This window comes from Chlorocebus sabaeus, chromosome 16 (genome assembly GCF_047675955.1).
Source record: "Chlorocebus sabaeus isolate Y175 chromosome 16, mChlSab1.0.hap1, whole genome shotgun sequence".
In the NCBI taxonomy this organism is placed as follows: domain Eukaryota; kingdom Metazoa; phylum Chordata; class Mammalia; order Primates; family Cercopithecidae; genus Chlorocebus; species Chlorocebus sabaeus.
Window position 1 is genome coordinate 67229179 of NC_132919.1, and position 14780 is coordinate 67243958.

Below are 14780 nucleotides of genomic sequence, written 5' to 3' on the forward strand. Positions count from 1 at the left end.
CCTGTTGTCCCTAGGATACAAAACCCAGGGCAGTTTGCTTGCGACGTAAGCAGGACTTAAACTGGCAAGACTCCATCCACCCCAGGCAGCTTTCCTGAGCCTCGGGGGACTGGCTGAATCAATCCTAGGCTACTGCCATCCCTTGCTGCCTATCTGTAAGTAAAAAGTCTGTTTCGTGTAGCTTGTTTGGGTTTGTGGGTTTTCTGTTTCATCAAACTCAAGCAAGTTGGTAGCCAGGGCACAATGAACCTGCTTTGAAAAACTGTGGAATAGCCAGACATTATTCAGTTCTAAAAGGAAATGTGCTATCAAACCACAAAAACACGCGGAGGAATCTGAAATGCATATTGCTAAGTCAAGGAAGCCCATCTGAAAAGGCTACATATAGTATGATTCCAACTCTATGATATTCTGGAAAAGGCAAAACTGTGGAGACAGTAAAAAGATCACTGGTTGCCAGGGGTTGGTGGGTCTGGGAGGGATGAACAGGTAGAGCATAGAGGATATTTAGGTCAGCGAAAATAGTCTGTGTGATACTTTAATGTTGGATATATGTCATTATACATTATAGAAAGTACAACACAAGGCCAGGCACGGTGGCTCACACCTGTAATCCTAGCACTTTGGGAGGCCAAACCAGGCAGATCACTTGAGCTCAGGAGTTCTAAACCAGCCTGGGAAATATGGCAAAACCCTATCTCTACTAAAAAAAAAATACAAAAAAATTAGCCAGCTGTGGTGCCACACACCTGTAGTCCTAGATACTTGAGGGGCTGAGGTGGGAGGATCCCTTAAGCCCAGGAGGTCAAGGCTGCAGTGAGCTGAGATGGTACCACTACACTCTAGCCTGGGTGACAAAGTGAGACCCTGTATCAAAAACAAACAAACAAACAAAAAAGTACAACACCAACAGTGAACCTTAATGTAAACTGTGGACTTTGATTGATAATGATGTGTCAATGTAGGTTTATCAATTGTAACAAATGTACTCCTCTGGTGGCCAGGTGCGGTGGCTCATGCCTGTAATCTCAGCACTTTGGGAGGCCGAGGCAAACAGATCACCTGAGGTCAGGAGTTCGTGACCACCCTGGCCAATATGGTAAAACCCTATCTCTACTAAAAATACAAAAATTAGCTAGGCATGGTAGTGGGTGCCTGTAATCCCAGCTACTCGGGAGGCTAAGGCAGGAGAATCTCTTGAACCAGGGAGGCAGAGGTTGCAGTGAGCTAAGATCATGCCTCTGCACTCCAGCCTAGGTGACAGAGCGAGGCTCCATCTAAAAAACAAAAAAACAAAAAACAAAAAACAAAAGTACTCCTCTGGTGAGGGATGTTGACAATGGGGAAGGTTATGTATGTTTAGGGGAGGGGGATATGGGAACTCTTGTACCTTCCTCCAAAAAAATTAGTCTAAAAAAGGCATATAGACTAAAAGCTGGGTTTGAGCTCCAATTCTGCAATTAGCTGTGAGCTTCAGGCAGTGTCTTTCTGGGCTCTGGGCCTCATTTCTCTTTTTCTTTTTCTTTTTTTTCTTTTGAGACGGAGTCTCGCTCTGTCACCCAGGCTGGAGTGCAGTGGTGCAATCTTGGCTCACGGCAACCTCCACTTCCCAGGTTCAAACGATTCTCCTGCCTCAGCCTCCTGAGTAGCTGGGATTACAGGCACGGCGCCACCACGCCCAGCCAGGCTAATTTTTGTATTTTTAGTAGAGACCGGGTTTCACCATGTTGGTCAGGCTGGTCTCCAACCCCTGACCTCGTGATCCGCCCTCCTCGGCCTCCCAAAGTGCTGGGATTACAGGCGTGAGCCACCGTGCCCAGCCGCTCTCACACTGTTTGAAATGTGCCAATCAGACCAACTTTTCCTAGAGGTGCCATGTATGCCTTTACCTTGACAGCCACAGGCATGGCTCAGGGCACCTTTCTTCACCCTTTCCCCTCCCAGCTCAGGCACCTGGGCGTGCTCGCAGCAGGCAAAGGCCAAGCCCAACAGCCAAGAGGGGGCGGGAGAAAGCCGCGGTGGTAGCCAAGACCCCACAGGGCAAACGGATGGGCTCTTCTTGCCAGCTGCGCCAATGAAACCTTTCCTCCCCTAGCCAAAGAATTCAACCCGGTCTCAACTAGGGGAAAGATATAAGGATTGGGGGGTCCACTTGCAGAAACCAAGGGGTTCTTCTCCCAGAATCCTCCCCTTTTTGGCCTTTAACTGTTTTTCTTTTTTTCCTTTTCTCAGTGAGAGGGTTCCCCCATCCCAACAATGTTTCTGATAGGGACGTTAATGGAGGAGCGACCCCTGCTGGCTGAGAACTGCAAATTCAGCAGGGCACATTTGAGACTCTAAACAGATACAAACAGCCTCTAAACCAACTTTTCAATCCCAAACTCGATTCCAAGCTTCAGGCTGAGGCCCTAGAGAGAAAAACCAGGTCCGAGGGATCCAAAGCCAGGCAACAGGCACAATGTAAATGGGCAGAACCAATTCCTGATGACTGAACCCCCCACCACATAGAAGGAGGCCATGTTCCATGGCACAAACAGGCCCAGGGAACTCAGTTTGCAGACAGCAGGAAGAAAAGGAGGGAGAAAAGGAGGTGTAGATGAGGGCAGTTAATTCCTATTCTCCAGGTTTTCCCTGCTTCATGGATACATACCACATTGATACCCATGGCTGGCACCTGCCAAGGTCACTGGGGCTCAGGGACAAAAGGTGGAGAGTGCAGGGAAGATACTCACTTTCTCTCTCCATCACACCCTGAGTATTCGCTGAAAGAAGGAAGGAAGTGGGGGACACCTTTATTCCCTGTCTTTCAGAATTGGCAACCAGTTCTCTTCACCACCCCCAGCTTATACTCTTCTGGAGTATAATGTATCCTGAACTATTGTGATTCTTTTGACCCTCAGAATCTGAAGGAAAAGCATCTCATAGCCCTCTGTACAAAGGTTTAGCCAAATTATGACTTATAGGAAGGATTGGCTTGGCCTCAGGAAGGTACCATTCATTTCAATACCATCGAACTAGGACCAAGCCCCTCAATCATACTAAGTTTCTTGTCCATGATTCACCAGGGATTTGATGAAAATCCCACTGCCTTCCTGGAGAGGCTAAGAGGGATCTTGGTAAAGCACATCTCTCTATCTCCAGATTCAGTCGAGGGACAACTAATTCTAAAGGATCAATTTATTACTCGGGCAGCTCCTGACATCAGAAGGAAGATACAAAACAGGCCCTGGGACCAGATAGTACTTTAGAGAAACTCCTGAAAGTAACCACCTTGGTCTTTTATAATAGAGACTGGGAGGCCCAGGAAAGAGAGAGGAGATACAGGAAAGAGGCAAAAGCTTTAATGGCCAGCATGCAAGTCCACAAACCCCAGAATTCCCAGGGTGCACCTGTTAACTGCTAAAAGATATGGCAAGAACAGTTATCTCTTCTAAAGTTGAACCACTCCCATACAAGGTTTAATTTCTTACAGCTCAGGTTACAACGTTGTTAGTGTATTTATTTTAGTTCTTGTCTCTGTAATCTTTGGCACTAAATTATTTCCTTGTGTAATATATGTTTAACTTATGCATACTTAACCTTATAAAACTTGTTTTTTTCTCTCGTGCCTAGAAGCCACCAAACTCCAAATGGTCAGGCAACCAGAGCCTCGGATGATGGCTCCCCTTTGCTAGGAACCCTTAGATAGACCTCTAGGAGGAGTCTGACTGCTATTTTCCCCAAAAAATGCCCCTGTCAGCAGGAAGCAGCTAAGACCGGTCATCAGGTCATCCTCCATATTCTAAGGGCAGTTAGATGTACCTCTTCAGAGGGGGGAAATGATACGGAAGTGCTGGGAAGGGAAGACTGTGGTCCTCTTAAATGATTGGGAACAGTTTAAAAACTATTGGTAACATTTCTCTTGTCAAGAAATGCCCATCTTTTGATCCATTGATTTTATTTTTAGAAATGTATTCTAAGTGGGGGCCGGGCGCGGTGGCTCACGCCTGTAATCCCAGCACTTTGAGAGGCTGAGGTGGGTGGATCACGAGGTCAGGAAATTGAGACCATCCTGGCTAACACGGTGAAACTCCATCTCTACTAAAAATACAAAAAAAAAAAAAAAAAAAAAAAAAAACTAGCCAGGTGTGGTGGTGGTGGATGCCTGTAGTCCCAGCTACTCAGGAGGCTGAGGCAGGAGAATGGCGTGAACCCGGGAGGCAGAGCTTGCAGTGAGCCGAGATCGCACCACTGCACTCCAGCCTGGGCGACAGAGCGAGACTCCGTCTCAAAATAAATGAAATGAAATGCAATGAAATGTATTCTAAGTAATTGGAAAAGTGCTACAATTTATTGAACTACTACCTGGGGGCTCTGTAGATGTATGGTCCCGTCTACTACTCATGTTACCAGACAGGTACTTATCAGCCTTTTTATAGATGAGGACACACGCTCAGAGGTTAGAAAAATGCCACAAGTGTTCACAGCTGCTACTGCAGTGAGTGGTAAAGCATGCCAAAGCCTCTGCTCGCCATACATCGTCTGTCTCTCCTTTTTTCACAACTACACATTTCATTCATTCATATTCCACTCTGCTGCATCTTGATCACTTGTTACCTGATCAAGGGGCAGGATTGAACTGAGTGAATAATCTGGTTCAGGGGTACTCCTGGTTTTGTAGGCCCAGTGGCTTTCCCTCCTCACCCCCACCCTGTTTCCATAGCAGAGGTGATTAGAGATCGGGGAATGCTGGAGTCTGAGAAGGTAAGGGCTGTCCTTTAGGGAAGGAGAGGTAGCTAGTAATCAGGACTAAAAAATGTCTAGACCAGCCAAGCGCAGTGGCTCACGCCTGTAATCCCAGCACTTTGGGAGGCCGAGGCGGGAGGATCACCTGAGGTCAGGAGTTTGAGACCAGCCTGGCCATTGTAGTAAAACCCCGACTGTACTAAAAATACGAAAATTAGCCGGGAGTGGTGGCCCGCGCCTGTAATCCCAGCTACTCAGGAGGCTGAGGCAGGAGAGTTGCTTGAACTCGGGAACGAGAGGCGGAGGCTGCAGTGAGCTGAGATCACGCCACTGCACTCTAGCACTCCAGCCTGGGCAACAGAGTGAGACTCAGTCTCAAAAAAAAAAAAAAAAGTCTAGACCAGGGACTTGAAAACTAGTTTGGGGGCAGGCAGGGAGGGAGAGAGGTCAGGGAGGGATGATCTAGAAACTTCCTAGCTACACACAATTGCATATTCATGGGAGATCTGGTCTTTTTTTTTTTTTTTCCAGGAAGAGGTCCAAAGAGTTTTGAGATTCTCAGACGGTCAGTGGCCCCCAAGAAGTTTAAGATCCATTTAAGGTAAGAAGAGTGATTCTAGAGGAGGAGGGACCCTGGTACAGTGAGTAGCGAGACTGCAGAAGGGAGGGCTTGCCGGGCTCAGACCCCATGGCGGGCATCCCTGGAACAGCATCTCCCCACCCTCCTGAAGAGCTTTTGAAACAAAAAGCAGTCCCCCATCCCACTGAGCTGAACCTAATCTTAATTCTTTGGGGATGTTCAGAAGAATTTTGTCTTGATAAACTTTAGTGGCCTTTTTCTAGAGCTAGCTCTTAAAAAATATTCTTAAAGGGCAAAAAGTTTGGAACTGACGTTAAAGTCTTCTGGAGGGAAGTCTGGGCTGGGAGGAGGGAAAGCCTGATCACTAAGAGAGGGGAGTCTGGAGGAGAAATGCCTGGTACCTTGAAACCCCAGAGCATTGCCCTGGGGGAGGGCAGAAGAGCAGGCAGAAAGCAGCGCCGGCCTAAGACCTGCCCCTGGCCCAGGCGCCACAGGTGAGTGTATTTCCTTCTTGGCCCTGCCCTCCAGCAAACACAAAGCCTCGCTCTTCCAGAGGGAGGGACCAGCTCACTTACAACGTGGGAACCCTTTCCTGCTCATAGGGCGACCTAGAAATCTCCAAAAGCAGATCTCTAAGCTCCTGTTTTTAACTGGGTTTTCTGAACAAGGGAGCTGAGGTGCCCTCTCCCTTTGAGGCAGTGAGCTCAGGTGGTTTACCTGAGTCTTCCTCCGGGACGCTTTCTCCTCCTTACCCCAAATTCCCCAAACTGTGATCTAAGAGTGTTTCATTTAAGAAACAGGACAAGGGTGTGGAGAGGAGGGTGCCTCCACAACAGTTTTCAGTAGGGTAATTCAGCCCTTGGCTACTCCCCCTGAAGAAGGGGAAGGGAATCTCTAAGATCGGTTCTTTCCAAAAGATACAATTGTCTTATTATCTGTCTTCCTCTTCAGTCATATAACCTATTTTGTCAGTTTCTCAGGCTCTCTTCCTTTATGTTGGCAGGAGATTTTGAGGAACGGGTTGCTCAGTAAGAGGGTCCAGGGACAATGCATCCAAAGCACATAGAGCCAAGATCTCGGATGGCTTATAGGTGGGAGAGGCTCTCCCCAGTCTTCAACAGAGACCAGCTCCTCTTCCCACGGGGCTCAATACCAGGTACTGGAAAATCCCACCTGATTCTCTGGCTTTCACCATTATTACAAGGAGAGGCACTCACAATTTGTTTGTAATTTTACTCTTTCCTGCAGCCTTTGCTGGGTTCCTTTAGAATCTTGCAACAAATGGAGCCAGGGGAGCAGTGACACCTCCTCCCGCCTGCTTCTTTGATAATTGAGGGAACCTCATGTTGAGATCTCACACTTGTCATCATTTGATAAAAAGCTAGCTTTAGCCACTGACACAGATGATTTGGGGGGAAATTATATATTTTTGGGAGGGGGTGCTGCTGAAATCCACAGGCTTCATACAATTCCAAACAAAGCCCCACATATGACTTCAATTACCACCAAACATTTCCAGTTCCCCTCCCCCAACATAAACTAACACAAGCAAACACTTCGAAGTAGGGGGTTCTAACTTACTTTCTCCCTTGTCCCGAAGACAGCCAATAAACGGTAGTAAGGCACCATTTCTCCCATCACCATTTAGCTAAGAGAGCAAGGTCCAGGGCTGGGAGCACTCTTCTCTGCCCCACCCCCAACCAAGTAGGTAAGGGGGAGAGGGGAGGAGGAGGTGTGGTTTGGTCAAACTAATAAAATGTTACAACCCTGTTAAATGCAATTAAAAGGATAGATCTCTCGAAGATAATTAAATGCACTTTATTATTATGATTATTAGCTTTTAATTTACACTGTTAAGAAACGGGAGATGGTGAAAACTGAGTTATGAGGCATACTTGTACTCAAACCAATCCTTTGGAATTAAAATTCTAAAATATTCCAAATAGTTGAGGGAAATAGTATGTGTTGGAAACTGGAGTTCTCACACCAGCAAGGATACTTTTAGACATCACTTCTCAGGAAGTTAAGAAAAGTCTTGACAGGCCAGGCACTGTGGCTCACGCCTGTAATTCCAGCACTTTGGGAGGCTGAGAGGGGCAGATAACGAGGTCAGGAGTTCGAGACCAGCCTGGCCAATATGGTGAAACCCTGTCTCTATTAAAAATACAAAAATTAGCCAAGAGTGGTGGCACGCACCTGTATTCCCAGCCACTTGGGAGGCTGAGGCAGGAGAAACGCTGCAGTGGAGGTTGCAGTGGGCCAAGATTGCACCACTGTACTCCAGCCTGGGCGACAGAGCGAGACTCCGTCTCAAAAAAAGTCTTGACTTTATTTGTGGGGGGTTAGGAGAAGATAAGAAACATCTGCTTTAAACATTCTATCAATCTTGTGATATAGAATGTTATGTAAACACTCAACCCACCCCCATAGCCACAAAGAGCCTGTCCAGAGACTTCTTCTAAAGCAAAGACACCATCTTTTTTTTCTTTTTCTTTTTTTTTCTAGAGAAGTTTTAAAGAAACCAGTCTTTTTGTCAAAGGAAAACTAAAAAGCCCACCAGCCCATCAGTCCCTCCCTCCAACCCACTGGTCTTTATTGCTTTTTGAAAAACTTAAGCCCCAAACAACAACAAAAAAGCACACAAACCAACCCAGAAACTGCTAACCTGAATGCTGGAGATTTTTGGCTGGGGGCGTGAACAGACTGCAGGGAAAGAAGGGGAGAGATGCTAGGAGATCTCAAACCCCCCAAATTTGCAAACAACTGCTCAAAGGCAAATGCTTCCCCTAGACATGCAGGGAGGCAGGATCAGTATCCTGGTGGGGTGTGCGTTGGTGGAGGCTCTTTCAAAATACACTTCAAAAAGCATTTTCGGGCCACTGGAAGCACTTGGTGCAGCGAATTGAAAGGAAGCGAAGCCAGAGAGGAGAAAGATCTTCCAGCCTGCAGGGGAGGGGCCAGGGGGCCAGGGAGCCAGGGGGCTGAAGCCATTCTTCACCGGATCTCCGCCCTCTCCCCACCAGCACCCCCCACCCCGATTTTTTTTTCCACGTCTTCATCTCAGTTGGGACTTTTCCAAAGAGTAAGTGAAGAAGACAGGACACATGAGTAGGGAAAGAAAAGGGGGAAGGAAGCAAAACGAATTCAAGTCCTGTTCAAAAATATCCAACAGCTTCCACAGGCCCAGCGTCAGAGGAGGCTCACAAATTTGGCTTTTATATTAGTTGAATGGAACAAACTCCTAACGACTCAAAGCCAACAAAAACATCGCTCAGGCTGGGTGCCTCTCCCAGCAGGCCCAGCCCTGCCATATCACCAAAAAACTCCAAAGTAGGGGCGCGTTTTGAAGGGCACTTAAGAAAGAGAACCCTTCCCCCAACTACACCCCCCAACACACACACACCTCATTCTTCAGCCCTGGCACCCACACCCTTGGTTTTTTTTTTTTTTTCTTTTTTCTTTTAAATAGAAAATATATATAATTAAATTTACAAAGACTATTTACAGTTTTAATTACAAACCTTGTGGGGGTGCTGGGCAGAGAGTTCTCTTTTAAAAAGCAACCTAAAAGTGAAATGGTTTCGATCGTTCTTTATTTAAAAAAATAAAATACGGAGTCTGTAGGGCCCCACCCCGGGCAGAGGAAAGCGCCGCGCGGGTCCGGCCTGGGGACGCCCCTTACACGGTGGTCTCGCCGTGCCGGCTGTTGGTGAGACGAGTGTAGAACTTCCTCCACGAGTGCAGCGTCTTGCCCGACCAGATCCAGAAGCCCGATGTGATGCCCACGATGAGCGTCATGAGGTATTTGATCATGTAGACCGTGAAGTCGGGCGACATGCGCGGCGTGTAGTGCGCTGGGCAAGGGATGGCCAGGCTCTTGCAGTGCTGGCTCACCCACGAGCGCTCCCAGTGCTCGCGGAAGGCCTGCTCGTAGAAGTAGCAGGCGATGACGATGGTGGCGGGCACCGTATAGAGCACAGAGAAGACGCCGATGCGCACCATGAGCCGCTCCAGCTTCTCGGTCTTGGTGCCGTCGTGCTTCATGATGGTGCGGATGCGGAAGAGCGACACGAAGCCGGCCAGGAGGAAGGACGTGCCGATGAACAGGTACACGAAGAGAGGCGCTAGCACGAAGCCCCGCAGCGGGTCCAGGCTGTTGAGGCCCACAAAGCACACGCCGCTCAGCAGGTCGCCGTCGATCTGGCCCATGGCCAGGATGGTGATGGTCTTGACGGCCGGCACGGCCCAGGCGGCCAGGTGGAAGTACTGCGAGTTGGCCTCGATGGCCTCGTGGCCCCACTTCATGCCGGCTGCCAGGAACCAGGTGAGCGACAGGATGACCCACCAGATGGAGCTGGCCATGCTGAAGAAATAGAGCATCATGAAGAGGATGGTGCAGCCCTCCTTCTTGGTGCCCTGCACCACCGTGCGGTAACCGTCCTCGGAGAAGCGCTCATTGCACACCACGCGCTCCTGGAGCACGAAGCCCGCGATGTAGGCCACCGACACCATGGTGTAGCAGCCCGACAGAAAAATGATAGGCCGCTCTGGGTAGCGGAAGCGCTGCATGTCTACCAAGTAAGTGGTGACAGTGAAGAAGGTGGAAGCGCAGCACAGCACCGACCAGGTGAGGATCCAGAGGCGCGCGAAACGCGTCTCCTCCTGTGAGAAGAACATGGAACCATCGGGCCGTGCGGGTTCGCAGGGCGCAGCACAATCACGCTCGCCCAGAAACTTGTAGCTGAGATAGGATGGCACCTTGAGGACGCGCGGGCAGTGGAAGGGGTGCTCCAGCGTGGCGTAGCGCGGGGGAGCGCCACCGCCGCCCGGGCCGCCCGGGGTGCCCCCGGCTCCCGGCTGCAGTCCCGGCGGCGGCGCGGTGGTGAGCAGCGCTGGCGCTCCGTCCTCGGAGTGGTTCTGGCCCACGCAGATCTGCTCGGCGCCGTGGCGCGGGAAGTGTTCGCAGCGCAGGCGCTCCGGCCACTGAAAACCGAACTTGTTCATGAGCGCCTCGCAGCCCTGGCGCGCGCGCTCGCAGATAGAGCGGCACGGCGGTATGGCCTGTTCCAGCACGGTGCACACGGGTGCGTACATGGAGCACAGGAAGAAGCGCAGTTCGGGCGAGCACTGCACCTTCACCAGCGGATAGAACTGGTGCACCTCCAGGCCTGCGTCCTCCTGGTTCGTGTGGCCCAGAAGGTTGGGCATGATGGTCTGGTTGTAGGCGATGTCCGTGCACAGCGGGATGGAGATGGGCTGGCAGAAGCCGTGGTCCGGGATGGAGATGCCCTTCTCCCCGTGGAACTGGGCCGGCCCGGCGGCGGGCAGCAGCAGCAGCGGCAGCAGCAGGCGGGGCAGGGCGCTGCGGGGCCGCATGCTGGCCGCCGCCCCCCACCCGGCTCCTTGGCGCCCCCCCGCCCCCGCCCCCAACCCGGAGACTGCGCTCCTTCCCCGCCGCCTCCTCGCTGCGGCCGCCGCCTCCCGCGCCTCTTTGCAAACTTTGCTCGCTGCCGCAGAGTTGGGGAGGCCGGGCGGGGGAGGGGGCGGTACGCCTGCCCGCTTGCTCGCCGCGGTCGGACTGAACCGCCCGAGACACCGCGCGCCGCTGCCCTCTCTCCTCTTCCTCCTCCTCTCGCCTCTCAACTCCCCCTCTCCCCTCCCTTCTGCACCCAGCGACTTCTTTGTGCCTCCTCCAGCCCTCACCTCGGCCTCTCCGATCCCAATTAGTCGGTTTCAAGGGGGCCCCCGCTGACGGCCCCGCCCTCTCCTCGGCCCCCCAAAAAAGGGATCCTTGAAACCACCCCGTCGAGCTCTAAGCACCATCCCAAAATGTGCTCTCGGCCAATCAGATTTAAACCTGAGGACCAGGCCCGAGGGCTGGATTGGTCGACCACAACATAATGAGATCAGAAACCAGATGCCAACAAAACTTTCCCCCCTACCCCGCCTTTTGCTTTTTAAAGAGACAAGCTATTATTATATTAAGGGCTGTTTGCCCAGCCCGGGGTTTCTCCGGAGTCACCGAGGCGCGATCGGGGGACACTACTCAACCCTGACACTCCTCTTCCTGGCCCGAGGTGCTTTCCTGGGTGGGGACTCTTTAAACCTTTGCTCCCGCCCCCGATCATCGAACCCCACCTATTCCTAGTCGAATTTTTCAAATCGAATGAAACATTTCAAATTTAAAAATTAAAAGTGAGACTTAAAAAAAAAAAAAACTAACAATTTACAAAGACCTTTTCTGTCCGCTCTTTCTGGAGCCCAGGCGAAAGTTTCACTTCACTTTACACGTAGACGCCTTGCCTCCCCCTCCACACACCCTTAAAAACCCTCTGGAAAATGGGAGCCTGTCTCTTTAAGAGGCTCTTAAAGGGACCAGGACTCCGAGGTGTAATTGCCCCGTAGCCAGCACAAAGGAGCCCATTATGGTTCTTTGTGTTCGGTGGCACCTCAAAGTGAGAAAACTCAGGAACTCGGAGGCCCGGAGCTGGAGGGTAGGGGCGGGGGGCTTGTTGGGAGCGAAGGGAAGGAGAATGGCCCGGAGCTGCGGCTTCTCCCTCCCGCTTCTTCTGCGGCAAATCTTAATTGTGCAAAGTAAAGTTTAGTTGCCCTAAGGAGGAGGTCTTAATCGAAAGTTAATGGTGGGGGACGGGGGTGACGGGCAATTTTGAGTGAAGGGACGACTTCCTTAGGCCTGATGAACATTTGGGGGAATTTTCCTTCTGCCTCCCCACCTCCACCTCCGCCCCCTAAAAAGCTTCCAGATCCCGTCTCCAGGACGGGAGGGGAGTTTTACCCAAATCTTAAGTAGTTCCACACCAGAGAGGGGTGGCGTGTGTGAGGCGGGAGGAGACTGGGGGGTTGTGGTGAGTTATCCCCTCCACATCTCTCACCTGGTGAAGGGTGGGTGGTGGCCAGCAGGGTTCCTGCTACTTTTAGAATTTTTTGTTTTCTTCCCTTCCAGGATTTTAAATTTGAGAAAGGGGGTCGAGGAGGACTTTGCATGTAAATCTCCTGGGCCTGATACTGGATGATGGATCAATTATTTTCTGTTGTCTCTCCCAAGGGACAGGGGAAGGGGGGACTTAAAAAGAAGAAAGAAAATTGAGTTGAGAATGCCCCTTTGCTTCACAGTATGGGCCAGATCCTCACGGTCTGGTGAAATGTTTCTTGCTCCAATATAGAAATGAATTGTTTTAAACAATAACAGCAGCAGAAGAAAAATAACAAAAAGAAGAAAAGAGTAAGGAGAAGGAAAGAATATTCTAAGTAGATGGATACAAAGGGATCCAGGTTTGACAGGATTGAAAAAAAATTTTTTTTTTCCTGATTGAATGAATGATACAAAGATGTTCTGGTTCCTTACAACTTGAAAATGTTCCTTATTACATCCGGGGGAAGTTGCCTTTTCCCTACACCAGGATGAAAGTTCTCCTTCAAAATTGGGGCATGAGTGGGTGTCGTGGGAGGGGGGAGATATGCCTTTTTTTCTGCATCCAATTTCCAGCCCACCCATCTCTATTCCACCAGCAAGCCCATTTTCTCTCAGAGCAGTCTAAGGATGGGAATGTTGTCCTCTCTCTGCTCCATCTGAGCCTGAGCTTTTGGTCCTCAGACCTCCTGCCTAGTCCATCTCAAAGCATCTTGAGAGCTAGTACCAAGCCTGGAAGCTGAGCAGTGGAAACAAAAATGAATGACAGGCTCCTATACCCCATTCAGGAAGTTCGCAGTCGGATAGGAAATTGAGAGCAAATCTCCAATGTAAACGCAGCATCTTCGATTTCCTTCCATGACAAACCCGTTTTCCTGGCCTAGGGCCAGGCCTAAATGACAGTTATCCCCTCTCCAAGTCACCCCAAGGCAGACGGGGAGGTGGAAACAGAAAATAGAGGACATTCTTCCATTCACTCAGGCAACCTTTCATTCCTTCAACACACTTTTATTTATTTCAGACCAGCATAATAGGTGCTATGGAAAATGTGGGAAAAGATACAGCATCTGCCCTTCAAGATTTTATAGTAGGCCGGGGGCAGTGGCTCATGCCTGTAATCCAGCACTTTGGGAGGCCAAGGCGGGCAATCACCTGAGATCAGGAGTTTGAGACCAACCTGGCCAGCATAGTGAAACCCCGTCTCTACTAAAAACACAAAAATTAGCTGGGCATGGTGGCGCGTGACCGTAGTCCCAGCTACTCAGGAGGCTGAGGCAGGAGAATCGCTTGAACCTGGGAGGCAGAGGTTGAAGTGAGCCGAGGTTTCACCACTGCACTCCAGCCTGGGCGACAGAGTGTGAGACTTTGTCTCAAAAAAAAAAAAAAAAAAAGTTTATTGTAGCCCAGAAGAAAAGTGATTCCATGAAGATGTTACACTTGTCTAGCCTTTGCACATGAAATAAGGAGAAATCGGCCGGGCGCGGTGGCTCAAGCCTGTAATCCCAGCACTTTGGGAGGCCGAGACGGGTGGATCGCGAGGTCAGGAGATCGAGACCATCCTGGCTCACACGGTGAAACCCCGTCTCTACTAAAAAATACAAAAATTAGCCGGGCGCGGTGGCGGTGCCTGTAGTCCCAGCTACTCGGGAGGCTGAGGCAGGAGAATGGCGTGAACCCGGGAGGCGGAGCTTGCAGTGAGCTGAGATCCGGCCACTGCACTCCAGCCTGGGTGACAGAGCGAGACTCCGCCTCAAAAAAAAAAAAAAAAAAAAGAAATAAGGAGAAATCATAGTATTTCATGTTTACTCTTGACTTTCATGTGAGGGACCTGAGTATGAACAGGACCAGAACCTGCATCTTCAGATTACAGGCCTACCTACAGCACTTCTCATTCTGCCAACCTGCCTCTTGAGTACAGGAGCCCTGTAACTAAAGGATGCCATTTGTCATAGATGCAGCACTTATTTCTGAGTTTTTAAAAATTAGCTTGGGCAGGATGCAATGGCTCATGCCTTTAAACCCAGCACTTTGAGAGGTCAAGGCAGGAGAATTGCTTGAAGCCTGAGTTTGAGACCAGCTGGGACAACAAAGTGAGACCCCTGTCTCTACAAAAATTTTAAAATATTAGCTGGGCATGGTGGCGCATGCCTGTGGTCCCAGCTACTTGGAAGGCTGAGGTGGGAGAATCGCGTGAGTACAGGAAGTTGAGGCTACAGTGAGTTGTCATCATGCCACTGTGCTCCAGCCCGGACAACAGAGTGAGACCGCTAAATAAATAAATAAATTAGCTTGGTCGTTGACTTGGACCAGATTTGTAACCCTGCCACTAACCCTACAGCCTTGGAACAGTCACTTTACTTCTTTGAAACTCAGTTTTCCCATCTGCCAAGTAGGAATAAACCAATAGATTTTAAAAATGTGAGACTCCACATCCAAAATAATTTCAGAAGGATAAAAATACATTTCATAATCATAAAGCACCTTTTAAAACAAGAAGTTACGTTGAATTAAATATTTATTCAGCAGGCATCCTGGGAGACCTAG

The 14780-nt window shown here is 50.0% G+C and overlaps 1 protein-coding gene across 1 annotated transcript; it reads right to left on the reverse strand.

The window, feature by feature from the left end:
* Positions 1–7102: 7102 nt before the first annotated feature.
* On the reverse strand, positions 7103–11582 carry FZD2 (frizzled class receptor 2). The gene has a single exon (XM_008012403.3). The coding sequence runs from the start codon at positions 10679–10681 to the stop codon at positions 8984–8986; it is 1698 nt and encodes a 565-aa protein (XP_008010594.1). The 5' UTR covers positions 10682–11582; the 3' UTR covers positions 7103–8983.
* Between the last annotated feature and the right edge of the window lie 3198 nt (positions 11583–14780).

What these genes read in the sequence shown, in the direction of transcription:
- FZD2 (XM_008012403.3), bottom strand. Translation starts at nt 10,681, where the DNA reads ATGCGGCCCCGCAGCGCCCTGCCCCGCCTGCTGCTGCCGCTGCTGCTG.